This window comes from Raphanus sativus, chromosome 7, assembly GCF_000801105.2.
Source record: "Raphanus sativus cultivar WK10039 chromosome 7, ASM80110v3, whole genome shotgun sequence".
Lineage (NCBI taxonomy): Eukaryota > Viridiplantae > Streptophyta > Magnoliopsida > Brassicales > Brassicaceae > Raphanus > Raphanus sativus.
In genome coordinates, this window is record NC_079517.1 from 24,465,707 (window position 1) to 24,481,752 (window position 16,046).

At 40.0% G+C, this 16,046-nt stretch overlaps 1 protein-coding gene across 1 annotated transcript; it reads left to right on the plus strand.

Annotated features, from left to right (window-relative positions):
* Positions 1–6,736: 6,736 nt before the first annotated feature.
* On the plus strand, positions 6,737–9,283 carry LOC130497633 (uncharacterized). The gene is made up of 3 exons (XM_056990586.1): positions 6,737–7,156; positions 7,822–7,878; positions 8,398–9,283. The coding sequence occupies exon 3, from the start codon at positions 8,398–8,400 to the stop codon at positions 9,277–9,279; it is 882 nt and encodes a 293-aa protein (XP_056846566.1). The 5' UTR covers positions 6,737–7,156; positions 7,822–7,878; the 3' UTR covers positions 9,280–9,283.
* Positions 9,284–16,046: the final 6,763 nt, after the last annotated feature.

The following is a 16,046-nucleotide window of genomic DNA, read 5'->3' on the forward strand; positions in this document are numbered from 1 at the left end:
AGCCTTCTGTTACTTCCCCTTGTACTTTTCCTGCACGTTCCGCTGAAGGTGTACGAGACAAATACCATGGTGTGCACGAGGGTACCATTTCTCTTTCACTGCAAAAAGGGCTGCGCATCTATCTGATATGATACATAATCACAACCATCCTCAACAATAGTAGATAACCTCTCGAAAAACCATGCCCAAGATTCAGTGTTCTCGATTTCCATTACTGCGAAAGCAATCGGGAATACACGGCTGTTAGCATCTTGTCCGCTGGTACTTAGCAAAAAACCTTTGTACTTCCCAAACAAGTGGGTGCCGTCCACCACTAGGACCTTCCGCAGGTGCTTCCACCCATCGATGCATGCTTTCAGGGACATGAATGCATACTTGAACCTTGTTTTTCCTTCTTTATCGATTTCCGTTTTAATATCGATGACTGTTCCAGGATTTGCAAGCTTCAGTACAAGCTAGATGAGTTTGGTTGCTAAGCTAGGATAAGGCATAATGAACTTCTGTGATTAGGATGTTTAGATATGAATTGCAAACCCATAGAGTGATGACTTCAAAATTTTGAATCTTTGAGTTCCTACTGTTTTCAAACCTTTTCCAAAGACTACTGTTTTTGCTTGAGGACAAGCAAAGGAGTAAGTCTGGGGGAGTTGATATACCATGGATTTTACCCGTTTTTAACCATGGTATACTAGTGTTTTATTATATATTTAATCTGTTTTCTAGCCTGTTAGGTATGTTTTCAGGTTCAGGAGCGTTTCGTGATAAAGTGATGTTTTCGGAGCATTTTGGAGTACAAAAGATGATACACCCGAGTTGACCATTCAAGACCAAGTTGGAAGTCAACATTGCGATTATAATCGATCGATACTCATCCAGAGTTGTCGATCGATGTAGCTGAGAAGATCCGCGTACTAGAAGATTATAATAGATCGATACACATCTAGTGTTGTCGATCGATATCGAGGACGAAATGGTTTAGCCGGCTACTTCACCAAGACTTCACCAAATTACGAGATTGCCCCTGACGAGTTTTTAACCTAATGGAAATGCTTAAATATTCCTGCTAAGTGTTTTTGACGGCAAGCTTTGACAAGTCTAAGCAAGCAACAAGTCTTGAGAGGCAAAGCAGAGAGTGTGAGAGAAAGACTAGAGTTTTATATGTTTTGAGAGATTGGAGAGATCATTGAGAGATTTGTGATTGAAATCCATTTGTTTTTTATTCCCTATCTATGCAATTCTTTTATCTATCTTATATTATGAATTGCTTAGCTATGTCTGAGTAGTCTCCTTGTTAGATCTAGGGTTTAAATAGGTTTGTGGGATTAGCCCCAAACTTTAATTGCTAAGTTGTGATATTCATCAAATAGATTGCACCCTAAGCTTGTTCTAGAGTAGCTAACTAGAACATAGATCACTAGGATCTTTGATATCTTGAATTATCTGTTTGAACTAGTTGTCTCCTTAGAGAAGAGCTAACCGTCCTCCTTGAGACCTAGTGTTCATTATTGGCTCGTGCCTAGGCATATCTAGAAGTCGTGGATCGATATCCCGACAGGTGAATCGATCGGCGCTGCGAAAGGTGTACCGCTCGATATCTCTAAAGGATATCGATCGACTATTTTTCTGGTCAACAGACGACAATTGAGGCCAGAGATCTAGATTATTTAACTAGTGAGACATCACTGAGAGTTAAGCGGCTGAGTTCTTTAGTATCATGCAAGCAACTTGTTAGGCATTTTATAGATATTATAATCTCCATTCCTGAATAAAAGCCCTAAGTCTAGCACTCTTCATTATCATTTAAACTACCATCATATTGTTAGTTAGAGCAACTACCTTACTCATTTTAGGAATTGTCATTTTACATTTCATCACTAAAACCAACTTCACTTAGGATTGATTAATTGATTAGATTTAGTTGGTTCCCTAGCTCCTCGTGATTCGATCCCTAGTACTACAGAACCTCTTATTTGAGAGAGTAAGCTCTATAGGGTAATTTGAGTAGTATCAAGCATCTACATCATTATATCCATAAATTTCTGGTACTTGTATCCCTTTCATGAATCCTTCTCCACCCTGAACTTGTCTAGTTGCGGTGACAGGAGGATCAACATCGTCCTCATCTTCGATCTCACGGTTCTGCGTGTTATTTTGATTTGGGGGATTGTTTTGTTGAATTGGGGGAGTTTGCAAAAATACATCACCACTTTCAACTGGTTATGTTGCTTGATTCTGCGAAGACCCAATGTCTGGAGAAGTAACACTCACATTTTCTCCTGATTTTGAGGGTGATTGTTGTGGTCACGAAATCCATGGTTCGACCAGAGTCTCAACAAACCTTCCAAACCGGCCACTTTGGAGATACCAGCGACATAGGTCCAGTCCCAGGCAAATATCTCAACAACCAGAAGGTCGTTTGTCATGAATCCAATTTTGCTAGAAGCCCAACTCATCAAGGATTCACTGAGACTTGGAATTACAAGAAAATCTTCACAGAGGAAGAAGTTATGAATTTTACAAACCGGAGGTTCTCCAGCCAGTCCATCTGCGAGCACCAGACTTTAGAAGATGATTTCAGCCCGACCATGGAGCGTCCCTTTCCAGAATCAATCATGGGCTTCAAGAGGGATTTATTAGCTATCCAGAGAGTCCAAAATCAGGCGAATTGGTCAAGTGAACACCAAGATACAATCAATTTCCCAAAACCGGCCAAACCGACATCAATTTGGAAAAGTTGCCAACCAATTTGATTTGGTCCGACCCAAACCTATTTGTGGAAACCAGGAGATACTCTAAGCCAACCAGAAGACATCCAAGACTCTATACCATGCACCAGCAGCCAGAGGATCAGGAGAATTCTCATGCAATCACACTTACCATATTTGGAGCAAACCGACATTAATGTCCAACAGCTCTTTTCTGCTCAAACCAGGAACGTGATCAGCTCCTATCCAGCCATAAAGAAGATTCCCAGGATGATTTCCTATCCTCTCAAACCATCCAGATTCAATAAGAAGAAAGATCTCCATTTATGGCCAAGCAAATCACCTCCAACAGCCATATTCCCTCCTAGATCAGCTCCATTGAAGACCAAACTTTATTTTCAAGTTATTAGCTTTCCTTTTATTGTTTGTGACCGTTTGGTCTTGTCCAGAGTCCTCTTAGTCGAGCCTATAAAGCTCAAAGTCGTTTGTCCATTGTAAAATACCCCATCTTTGAAAGTAATATGAATTATTCAGTTTTCTAGTTTTCTTAAAACTATTGTTTTGAAGTCTTTAGAGTTTGTGAGAAGCAGCTCCAGAACACCTTGACTTATCAAGACTCCTTTCCATAGTGCCTTGTGGCGTCCTCAATCCATCCTTCCTTCCACCCCATTCGTTTGCCAAGCTTGAGAGAGTTACACAACCAGCAAGCAAAGCACCATCTCAATCCACTTCAATCATCAACTGATTAGGCTGAGGTGATACACATCCAGCAGCCTAATTCCATCATATCCCTTGTTTATTTATCTTGTTTTTATTCTTATTATCATCAGCATCTCATCCCTTTGCATTTGTTTCTGTTTTGTTTTATAAAAACTCATAAAGTCTATATTCTTTGTTTTCAGGTTGAACCTCAGTTCATCAAGTCTTATAGTCTGATTTCCAGGCTGTAACATTTTGGTATCAGAGCTCAAGCTCCTTGTATCATATATCATTTGCTTGCATTCGTTTCATCTTAAATAAATAAAAACAGTTTCTGCATTTTTTTGTGTTCTTGTTGCATTCAAAAAAAAAAATTATAAAAAGAGGAAGACAAGTTTGATTTCGTGTAGATCATCTAGGATTCAAATTTTATTCATCAGCTTGTTTGCATTCATTGCTCAGCTCCACTTGCCATATTTATATTTTGTGCATTCATTTCAAAAAAAAAAAAAACTGCATTTTGCATTTTTGACTCTTGCATAGAAAAGTTTTCAAAAAAAAAAATCAGTTTTATTTTTGCATTCCATATTTTCATTCATTGTGTTTACTATCATTCCATATCTGTTTCATTTCGTGCTTGCATAAAAAAAAAAGAAGCTTTGTTCATATCATTCGCTCATTGTGATTTAAGTGTTTGCATATCAAAGAAAATTCAAAAAAAAATCATCATTTGTTTTCTTTCCATATTTTCTTTTCATTTGTGTTAATTGTCATTTATCATTGTTTCATTTCGAGATTTGCATCCAGAAAACCAAAAGAAAATTCATTTTTTGCATATTTTATTTCATTTCGGTTTACATTGCCATATTTTTCTTGGTTTAATTTTTAATAGATTGCATTTGGTTTCCTCTTGATTAAACCAGAACTTCCCATACCTTCACTGATCTTTGAAAGTGGTTTCAGGAAGCCATGGTAGGAGAAGCACACAACCAATATCAGATGGCCAAACAGAACCAACATTTGACAGCTTTGCAAAAGGTTGAACAGATTGCTCAGTTGAGGAAAAGAAGAAAGGCACAAGGCCAACGTCCACAGCCAGGAGAAAGAAGATTTGGAGATGCACCAGAGGCTGTCTATGTCGAGCCCAAGCCACCAGATCCTTCAAGGATCAATCAAACTCCAACTTCTAAAACCCACAACCATCATGTTGTTAATTCTCGGTTTGATCATAACTCTTTTGCTGATAAAATGGAACTCTTTACATTTTCAGGAGGAAGAATCTACCTAACATGGGAGAGAAACCTTGATGAATGGTTCCACTACAACAACATCCTGAAGGATGATAGGCTATCTTATGCCATTGATCAGCTAAGAGGTAATGCCTTTAAATGGTGGGTATAAGAAGAAGATGATAGATGGTTTTACAAGGAGCCAGCTATCAAAACATGGAGAGCTCTTAAGGAAATCATGAGGGATGAGTTTGCACCAGAACTCACAAGATCTAAGATCCAGAAGCTATACCCAAGGAGGTATCCAACTCATGGTTCCAAAGAAGCAAGGAAAGTTGTGGTACAAGAAGGTCAAAGAGTCTTGCCTCAACAAGACAACTTTCAGCCAAACCAGGGGCACGCCATTGTCCAATGCTTAGGCCAGAAAAGTGACATTCCAAAGGCCATTGAGATGAGTAGAAGTGTCGGCCAAAACACTTTCATCAGGATCAAACCAAAACCAGTGCAAGATACTATGCAAGTAAAGGCTAAGGTAAGTCCTACACTTGATGATATGGTTCATGAATCATCTACCACTTGTATGATGCACTTGTCCTTGTCCAAGAGTGTTATTTCAGGTATTAAACAACCTATATCCCACGGAGATGACACACCAAGATCAAGCCTTCTAATGGAGCAGAAGGAAAAGCAATCAAAGTTGCTTAAAGAATCAAAACCAGTAACAAAAGTATCAAACCAAGGTAAGTGTCTAACATCACCTTTAGATACTGGTTTAAATGTTTATATTGTTGGTACACGGATACCAGGTGAGAGCTCTATGCTTGCTGAAGTGCCAAGGACCAAACCAGATCATGAGCTCAATCAAAACCACAAGTGGAAACCAAAATCTGAACAATTAATTGTTCAAATTCCAAAACCTATGGTAAGTTTCATTTTTGATCAGCATGTTCTTATTATTTCCATGAAGAGATTAATGCACTTGTCTTGTCCAAGAGAATGTGAAATATTTTCAGGAACCAAGGGGGAGTACACTGCCCAAAAAGAAGAGACACAATCCATGAAGTTACAAGATGCTGAATCAATGCCATTAAAATCAGCCCCAATGATGACTAGAACTGAGGCTACCAGAAGTGTGGAGTGCCATAAACCTCAGAAGAGATGCAATACCAAAGTCCATAACAGAGGCGTGATCCTATCCTATCTGCTGAAAGAAGAACCACCTGATGCACAGCCCATTCCCAAACCGAAACAATACCAAGGTAAGATGTTGGAATCTCAAAAGAGAATGAAAGTTGACTTGCTCTATCTTGGTGCAGGATATAAAGTTTCGAGGTCGAAACCTTGTCAAGAGGGAGGGGATGTTGTGGTCACGAAATCCATGGTTCGACCAGAGTCTCACCAAACCTTCCAAACCGGCCACTTTGGAGATATCAGCAGCAACATAGGTCCAGTCCCAGGCGAATATCTCAACACCCAGAAGGTCGTTTGTCATGAATCCAATTTTCCTAGAAGGCCAACTCATCAAGGATTCACTGAGGCTTGAAATTACAAGAAAATCTTCACGGAGGAAGAAGTTATGAATTTTACAAACCGGAGGTTCTCCAGCCAGTCCATCTGCGAGCACTAGACTTTAGAAGATGATTTCAGCCCGACTATGAAGCGGCCCTTTCCAGAATCAATCATGGGCTTCAAGAAGGATTTATTAGCTATCCATAGAGTCCAAAATTAGGTGAATTGGTCAAGTGAACACCAAGATACAATCAATTTCCCAAAACCGGCCAAACCGACATCAATTTGGGAAAGTTGCCAACCAATTTGATTTGGTCCGACCCAAACCTATTTGTGGAAACCAGGAGATACTCTAAGCCAACCAGAAGACATCCAAGACTCTATACCATGCACCAGCAGCCAGAGGATCAGGAGTGTAATGACCTTCCCATTAAAAAAAAAAATAATAATAATAATAATAATAATAAACACATGATAGACACAAGCAGTGTGTTACTTGTTTAATTAATTAAAATAAATCATGTGGCTGGGAGAGATTTCTTCAAAGGAAGGAATTAGTGAGCTACTTAGTGGATGATTATGAATCAAGGCCAGCTGTCATGTGATCATCAAGCCTGGTGTAGACTCAAGACACTTATCTTGCCATTAGATGATTACTCTTAACTTCCCTCTCTCCCTCCCTGACGTGAAGAAACAAAACTCATCAGACAAAGAAAAGTTGCAGAGAGAAAACAGTGAGAAAGAAGAGAAAAAGTGAAGAAAAAAAATCAGAGGAAAAATCATAGAAAAAATAGACAAGACCTTGGAAGATTTTCTTTCATCCTCTATCTTAGTTCTTTGCTCTAGAGAAGATCAGAAGTTGCAAGTTCAGTAAGGGAAAGGATCATCTGAGTTCTTCTGTTAGTCATTTGTGCTGCTTGCGAGTCTTGCTGTCTCACTCCAGTCGTCCTTGTACACGTGTACTCCTTTGGTTCCTTCAGCTTGTTTGAGATCAGTTTCAAGACTTATTTTGAGGTGAGTCTAGATAGTAGGATAATAAATCATGTAAGAGAGTAGCATGATTTATCTGCAGTGAAAAGTCACGAATGGTAGATGTTATCTAATTATTCTTAAAAAATCTGTGAAGTGTTCATGGAGGTTATATGTGACTTGTATTTGTTCTTAAGTAATAATTATATATGCATTCATGTAGTTAAGTATGTAAGTAATAATCATATGAAGTCTTGTCAAAACTCACTACTTAAATATCCCCGTAATATGAAGATCCGTCGCTTGATCGTACGTGGTTCACGTGACGTTTCAAGATGTACGAAGACACGGAGTTACGGTATTGCAGACTAGGGCCGTGTACTGGGTGACGATCCAGTGTCGGGTATTCATCAAGTGATTATCTGAAGGAGATGAATTTTAATTATTTTTATTATTACCCGCTAAGCTCTTAGCCTTTTGTGGTTTCGGATTTAGCATCTGCCTATAAATATATATTTAAAATATTGAGTTAAGGACGGGGGATATGGAGTGATGTATAGGATGAGATTCAAGTAGTGATTGAATATGTACTAGTACTTGCATGATCATACTTATGCATTATTGTGATTGCTTGTGTGGATGATTTATGTTTTGTGTTATGATTCTAGATTCACTGAGTATTTTTACTCACGACTCATTCGTGTGTGCAGGTAACCACTAGGCGGGAGACTTACTCTTTTTGACTAGAAGGAACGGCGTAATCAGCGGTAGTTTTTGTTGTTCTTGCAACGAACCTTCTGTGTATATTACTGTAAAACGTTGTTGGGCGATAGGCCGTAGGTTAAAACTATAAAGGTTTGTAAGATGTTTAAAAATAAATAATTAATGTATAAAAGAATGTTTATAAATTACGAGTTCTCATATGTTACTAGTCCTTGTCCGGGACGAACCAACTATCGAGTATTGCTTGTCGGGTTGAAAAGCCTAGAGTGATATTCGATAGGAGCGTCGGTGTTCTCGGTTTGTTAATCTAAAGTGATCGGATTTATCCTGAGAACCTCGGGTTGACTTTCAGGGAACAACGACAGTGTCATTTCCGGTTATTTATGATCGGGGGTGTCACAAAGGTGGTATCAGAGCATTGTTATACGATGCTTGAATGGGACTTGTTTCAAATATTTTTCGAGTCAAAATGTGTCGCAAGGATAATTAGGATATGCTGGTTTGTTCCTTCTTTTAGAAATAGATAGAACTGGGTAGAAACTTACCATGATCTTTCTTTGCAGATGCCACCGAGACGAGCACGACGTGGTGGAGCTTATCTACCGATACATATTTCTTCATCTCCAGACTCTTCACCGCCATCTACTCCGGCACCACTTCCGACCCCTAGCTTTGAGGCTACACCTTCGGGCTCTAGCTTTGAGTCTGATCCATCTGAGGATTCAAATGAGGATATTCCAGTTCAGATGCAGATGCCTATGTCACCAGATCCTTATTACACAGATATAGAGGTTGATGCTGTTCATGATCATGCTGCTGACCATCATGCTGCCCATGCTGCTGATCATCATGCTGCTCATGCTGCTGCCGCAGAAGATATTCCACATGTCCATGCTGAAGCACCACCAGCAGCACAACATGCGCCTGCGACAACTGATCCAGCGATTGTGGCACTTTTAGAATTGATGGCGGAGATGGTAAACTTACAACATCAAGCTCTCAATGCACAGCGTGCGCAGCCAGCTCCGGTACCTACCACTTCACGTCCAGACTTTTTGAAGATTGTTATGCTCATGAAGAACTTGGGTACTAGACACTACCGAGGAGGGACTGATCCGTTCGAGGGTGATGCATGGTTACAGAACCTTGAGGGAAACTTCCGCGTAACTCGCTGTGAGGATGAGTTCAAGAAAGATGTGGCTGTGTACTACTTGGAGAAGGATGCATTGAGCTGGTGGTTGTGTGTAGACCGCTACCTAGGTAATGTGACAACTACTTGGTCAGACTTTCGTGAAGCATTTCAGCGGAAGTATTTTCCACCAGAGGCTAGGGATCGTCTTGAGGCTGAGTTCATGGCGTTGGTACAAAGAGATAATTCTGTTAGGAGGTACGAGGCAGAGTTCACTCGCCTCAGGCATTATGTTCACTACGGCCAGGAGGATTAGCCTATGATCATCAGGAAGTTCCTTCGGGGACTTAGTCCAGACATTAGGAGACGTCTTGAAGCTGTTGAGTTTGGTAGATTTTCTGACTTGGTGGAGCGAGCAGTGAATGTGGAGGAAGCTATCGTCTCTGAGAGGGCATCGTGGAGTCATTCCGCCGAAATACGACGTCAGGCTACGCAGAGTCAGCGCCCGCCTCCATCCATGATGCATCGAGATCATAGAGGCAGAGTAGTTCGTGGAGGACGTTCAGGAGGACACCGTCAAAGAACTCAGACTTGTTTTGGTTGTGGCCGTAGCGGCCATATAGCTAGAGATTGTCCGAATGGAGAACAATACAGGCCGGCGGTACCACCCAGTGTTACTTGCTTCACATGTGGAGAGCGAGGACATTATGCGACGTCATGTCCGCGTACTCATTCTATATCTTCAGAATTCACTAAGGTGAATTTAAATATTCCTGTTTTAACTCCCGGTGATCAAGTTCTTGAAACTGAAGGCTGCATCTTAGAAGTTCTGATCACTATTCAAGACATGATCTTTCCAGCCCATTTGTTAATACTTCCCTTAGAACGGTACGAGGTCATCCTAGGAATGGATTGGCTGTCCAAGTACCGAGCTCATCTCGATTGTGGTCGAGGGAGAATTGTCTTTGAGAGAGATACCCAATCCCCTTTAGCTTACCATGGTGTTGTACCGAGCGTTGGAGTGTCGCTAGTTTCAGCCTTGAGAGTAGAGAACCTTCTAGAGCAAAGTGAGGAAGTGTATCTAGTTACGTTAGTTACTGGGCAAGTAGAAGATGAGAAAGAACAGAACTTAGAAGACATCCCAGTTGTCCAAGAATACGAAGATGTGTTTAAGGCATTGGAGGGATTGCCACCATCCAGAAGTAACCCTTTTAGTATAACCTTAGAACCCGGATCAGCTGCTATAGCAAAGGCACCGTACCAAATGGCTCCAGCTGAACTCGCTGAGTTGAAGAAACAATTAGCTGATTTGCTAGAGAAGGGTTTTATTCGTCCTAGTTCATCACCGTGGGGAGCGCCTGTGCTGTTTGTAAAGAAGAAAGACGGAAGCATGCGACTATGTATTGATTATCGTGGAATCAACAACGTGACAATCAAAGACAAGTATCCACTTCCAAGAATTGATGAACTGTTAGATCAGTTGCAAGGTGCAAGTTGGTTTTCAAAGATTGATCTGGCTTCGGGTTATCATCAAATTCCGATTTCCGAGACCGACATTATGAAGACTGCTTTTAGGACACGCTATGGACAATTTGAGTTCGTAGTAATGTCTTTTGGTCTTACAAATGCTCCGGCTGCCTTTATGCGTTTGATGAATAAAGTATTTCGGGATTACTTGGACGATTTTGTTATCATATTCATTGATGATATTCTTATATATTCCCGAAGTGCAGAAGAACATGAGGAGCATCTACGCTTGATTCTCGACCGTCTACGAGATCAAAAGCTTTTTGCAAAGCTCAGCAAGTGTCGTTTCTGGAAAAGAGAAGTTGGCTTCTTAGGACATCGAGTGTCAGGGCAAGGAGTTGCTGTTGATCAAGAAAAGATAGCTGCTATTAAAGAAGGGCCACGTCCAACTTCTGTTACTGAGATTCGGATTTTTCTTGGATTGGCGGGCTATTACCGGAAATTTGTTCAAGGATTTGCAAGCATATCAAAACCACTGACTTGTCTTACTGGTAAATGTGTTTGCTACGAGTGGAGTACAGAAACCGAAGAAGCGTTTGACAAGTTGAAGGAAGCCTTAACCTCTGCACCTATCTTAGCTTTGCCTAAGCCTGGCCAACCGTACACAGTGTATACAGATGCATCTCATGTTGGTTTAGGTTGTGTGCTGATGCAGGACGATAGGGTAATCGCCTATGCATCAAGGCAACTAAGAAAGCATGAATTAAACTATCCAACACATGATCTGGAGATGGCCACAGTTGTGTTTGCACTTCGAATTTGGCGATCGTATTTATATGGTGAGAAGATCCAAGTGTTCACCAACCATAAAAGCCTTAAGTATCTTTTTACTCAACCTGATTTGAACCTAAGGCAAAGACGATGGATGGAGTTTGTAGCTGACTACGACATGCAGATTCTATATCATCCAGGAAAAGCAAATGTCGTTGCTGATGCTTTGAGCAGAAGGAGAGTTGATGTGGATATCAAAAAGGAGTTCCAGAACCTTGAAGCAGAATTCAAGATGATTAGTTTGGCGACCTTAGAAGGAGAGGAAGGAGAACCTTTAGGATTACAAGCAGTGAGCCAAGCCGGTTTACTTGCTCGTATCCGCGAATGTCAAATAAGAGATGTTAACCTGAAAAGGATCCGAGAGCAGTTGAATGAAGGCAATTTTGGTGGATATAAAGTTGCGAGTGATGGAACCTTATTACTCAATGGTCGAGTAACCGTTCCAAAAGGAGAAGGACTTTGAGAAGAGATTCTAAAAACCTCACACCATTCTCTTTTGAGCATCCATCCCGGAAGCACGAAGATGTACCGAGATATCAGAAGGTATTACCACTGGCCAGGGATGAAGAGAGATGTTGCAGTATAGGTTTCTCAGTGTCAGACTTGCCAACAAATAAAGGCCGAACATCAAGTTCCAAGTGGCTTACTTCAAAGTCTACCAATCCCTGAATGGAAATGGGATGCCGTGGCGATACCTAGAGCGCCAGGCCGTGGGAATGATGCAATTTGGGTAATTGTCGATCGCCTTACCAAATCTGCTCATTTTCTACCGATGAAACTCACAGATAAAGTGGAGACGTTAGCAGAGTTGTATTTGAAATAAATTGTAAAGCTTCATGGAGTACCAGCAAATATAGTTTCAGACCGAGATCCGCGATTTACATCTAAATTTTGGCGAGCTTTTCAACAAGCTTTGGGAACTGATCTGCATATGAGTACTGCGTTTCATCCGGAAACCGATGGTCAAACCGAAAGAACTATCAGAACCCTAGAAGATCTGTTGAGGTTGTGTATCCTTGATTGGAATGGTCCGTGGGATAAGTTTTTGCCGCTGATAGAATTTTCATACAACAATAGCTACCACTCCAGTATCGGTATGTCACCGTATGAAGCATTGTATGGTCGACCTTGTAGAACACCCGTGTTTTGGGCAGAAGTTCGGGAGCGAAGGATGCTTGGTCCAGAAATTGTAGATGAGGCTGCTGAAAAAGTAAGAGTGATTCAAGCAAATATGAAAAAGGCTCAAGACCGTCAGAAGAAGTACGCCGACCGCGGCAGAAGAGAAGTCATTTTTGCAGTAAATGATCTAGTCTTCTTAAAAGTATCTGCACAAAAAGGAAAGGAACGATTCGGAAAAGTTGGGAAGTTAGCAACCCGTTACATAGGTCCGTACCGAATTGTTGCTAAAATTGGAGAAGTAGCCTACCGACTTGAACTTCCACCTGATATGCCTATGCATCCGGTATTTCATGTATCAATGTTGCGTAAGCATATACCAGATCCCAATATGGTCGAGCCGCAACAACCAGAGAACTTGCAACCAAATCTCACCTATCCTGAAGGTCCTTTGCGGATAGGAGAATGTCGTATCAAGAGATTAAGGAACCGGGAGATTTCTCAAGTTCAAGTATTTTGGGGCAAGGGTCAAAGAGTTATTGTCACATGGGAGGATGAAGATAAGTTCAGAGCTGATTACCCAGAGTTCTTCTCAGATGCCCCGCTCGTCCAGTGAAGTGTGCATAGTTATATTTTGAGAATTCGGAGACGAATTCTTTTGAGAGGGGAAGAATGTAATGACCTTCCCATTAAAATACTAATAATAATCTATACTATACTAAAAGGAGAATATCCTCCATCCTAAAGCTATCCACGTCACTTAATTAAATCAACCAATAAAATTCGTTTTTACTGCCATGTCACCAGTCAACAAAGAAACCCTACGACTTACTCATCGACTTCTTCGTCTTCTATGTTTTCTTTTCATCAAAACTCAGTTACAAAGCCCATCTGCTCTCGATCAATGGTGTTCTTCAATACAGTTTTAGTGGATTCGTTTCACCTCCCTCTCTTTCTCCTTCTTTTTAAACCACTTTGTATTTACTTGCTTCCATTCAATCCCGAAAACTCCTCTGAAATTTTTTTTTATCAGAAAGGCAGATAGAGGATGGTTGGTTGTGCGGCTGTGCGATTGACATCAAAATTCACGAGTTTGACGTTGCAAAGGTGAGTCTTTCCATCAGTATGCATCTCGATCGATTGTGAAAAAATATTGATTTTCTTTCCTACTTTTGCTGATTCTTGGCACAATTGATCACTGAAAGCAGCTTTCATCCAAAGTTTGGCTTATTGACTTCCTCCACAATGTCTCCCTGCAAAAGTATATCAACAATCAAACAATCAAAAAGGGACAAAACAAATTCTGACATCAGTTTTTTTTTTCAGTTTCAACAATTACGTGTACTTGCTGCTTCTATGTATTAAATAGATTAGAGTCAGAAGCTCTGGTTTTGAGCTTTTTGTTTACTGAGAAGTATGGAGTTTCTTCTGTATAGGTCAGAGGAATTGAAGAAAGAGGAATTGATATGTCTATGATATCTGAATAGATGGAGCTAGAGGTTATTAAATCAAGTTCTCAGCTAAACCATATGGTGCTTCCTGGGTTCTTTACTTGAATCAAAAACCCTCAAATAGCAATGCTGAAATGTATGATTTTCTTTCGATTGTTTCTGTGTTCATTTTGACAAAATATTCAGCAGAATGGAGGCAACCACCACTGCTTATCCTGCATTTTTAGAGGTAAATTTCTCACTGAGCCTTAACGTTTTTGTTTGCGAGTTGATTCTATGTGTCAAAAGTTTTTGATTCATTCTCGATGATGAATAGGTATGGCCATCCCAAAAGCAATTTTAATTAAAGACATATGTTTACTGAGAAGTATGGAGTTTCTTCCATATATTTATTAAAGATATTCAACTGAATCATTTTTTTTGGCTCTGATCTCTAGGGAACTGTCGCTCAGGGTTCATCGCTCAAAGCCGTGTCAACCGATATGAATGTGGGAGCATCTACACTCTGACAAACTTCTTTGCATCTAGCAGCAAGGTGATGTACCGTGTGGCTGATCAAAAGAGAAGGACAGAGACAAAATTCACAGCTTCTACAAATAAAATTGATGTTGTTCTCTCGAGAGGTTAGCTATCTGCTGAACACATTGTCATATCTGGACTATTTTGTAAAGATTTGAAAGACATTTTTGTGTGTAAAAATGATGATTTATGTAGTGTTTTAGAGAGGTGTACTACCGATTTGTAAAAGAGAAAACCGCGATTGGATTCTCGGACCTTATTGACGCCAAGATCAGCCAGATGAGTGATATGAGTTGTACGAGTGCCTCAGCTTCAAGTGAAACAACATCTAACATACATCTTAGTTGATCCTGTAAGTCTTATTTCCTTCATCTGATCCAGTATCCTGTAAGTGGGAGAAACCATAACAAATAGAGTGTTGGGATTAAAATTTTATTGGAAAAAAAGAAATTGACGAGAGAATGTTGTTAGTGCGAGTTCGCTTCAGCCATTATTACATCAAAAAAATATATTTGTGCTCTATGAACTAATTTATTGTTTCATTGTAGTGCTCTACATGTCGGATCTCTTCTAAGCTCAATGTTTTGAATCCAACGGAGCTCCTAGGGAGACCACTACGTCAAGTATTCTCAGGCCCTTTTATATTACAAAAGTGTTCAGAGACTATGTTCACCCGTTTCAGAATCTCAAAGTACTCATTTCCGTATGACTAATTGAATTTGCAGATATTCAAATGCTTGGCCACCATGCCTATCGACCTGGAGTGCTATATCTGCCACGGTATACAATTTTGACTGTCTTTATAGCAATGGCAGGGATTATGTGGGCGAAGGTACATCATGTGATCTTTTTACTCATCATTTTCATGTTTTATATGCCACAACACAACATAAAAATAGTTTCGTTTCAGTACCATTTCAGGCAGTATCATTTTCAAGATCTATACAATCTGATTACTCAAGTGTCACTAATAAATAATAAATGTCGTTGTAAATTTTTTATTGGGCAGGTATATGGATTCAGACAAAAGGTTCCAGCACGTGGTTTATGCTTGTGGTGTGAACACAAATCGCCGAGGAAAATGAGCGTCAAAGAAGGTGATAATGTGAGATGTTTGTATGAGTTACTCTAAATCTTTTCTGTTATAAGTGGTTTAGATTTGTCGGATTGTAAAACTTTACACATGTGTCTGAGTGAACAGATGAACTTGGTGTCGTATGAATCAGCTAATGGCTTTAGCCGTCGTACAAATTTGAACAAGGATTCAACTCTGTTGGATGGCCTCAATGAATCAATGGTAGGGAATCGGCCCTGTTAATGGAATAACCAACAGGTTGCAGATCATTTAATCGAGATTTATGTCTGCTATTTTAGACGCAGGTGGCTTTCTCAAAACCTGGAGCAAGGAAGTGTTTACCATTCAGTGATCTGCAGATTAACTACTAATGGAAAAAACACATTTTTGTCTCTAAAAAATTACACAAGATCTTTCTCACTCTCACTTTTTCCCCTTTAAATTATGGTAAAAGAAATTTCATGTGTCAAACACAATTGTGGTAAGTTGTGTTCATTTCGTCTTTCTTTTTTTGGATTAGTAATTGGCATTGCCACTCTAAACTAATGCATTTCATATTTTATGTAGATTATATCTAATATAGTATTGACATCATGTTTAAATTAGCAGTACCAAATATTATAT

Excerpts from the sequence above, each read along its gene's own strand:
- LOC130497633 (XM_056990586.1), top strand. The coding sequence starts at position 8,398 with ATGCCACCGAGACGAGCACGACGTGGTGGAGCTTATCTACCGATACAT.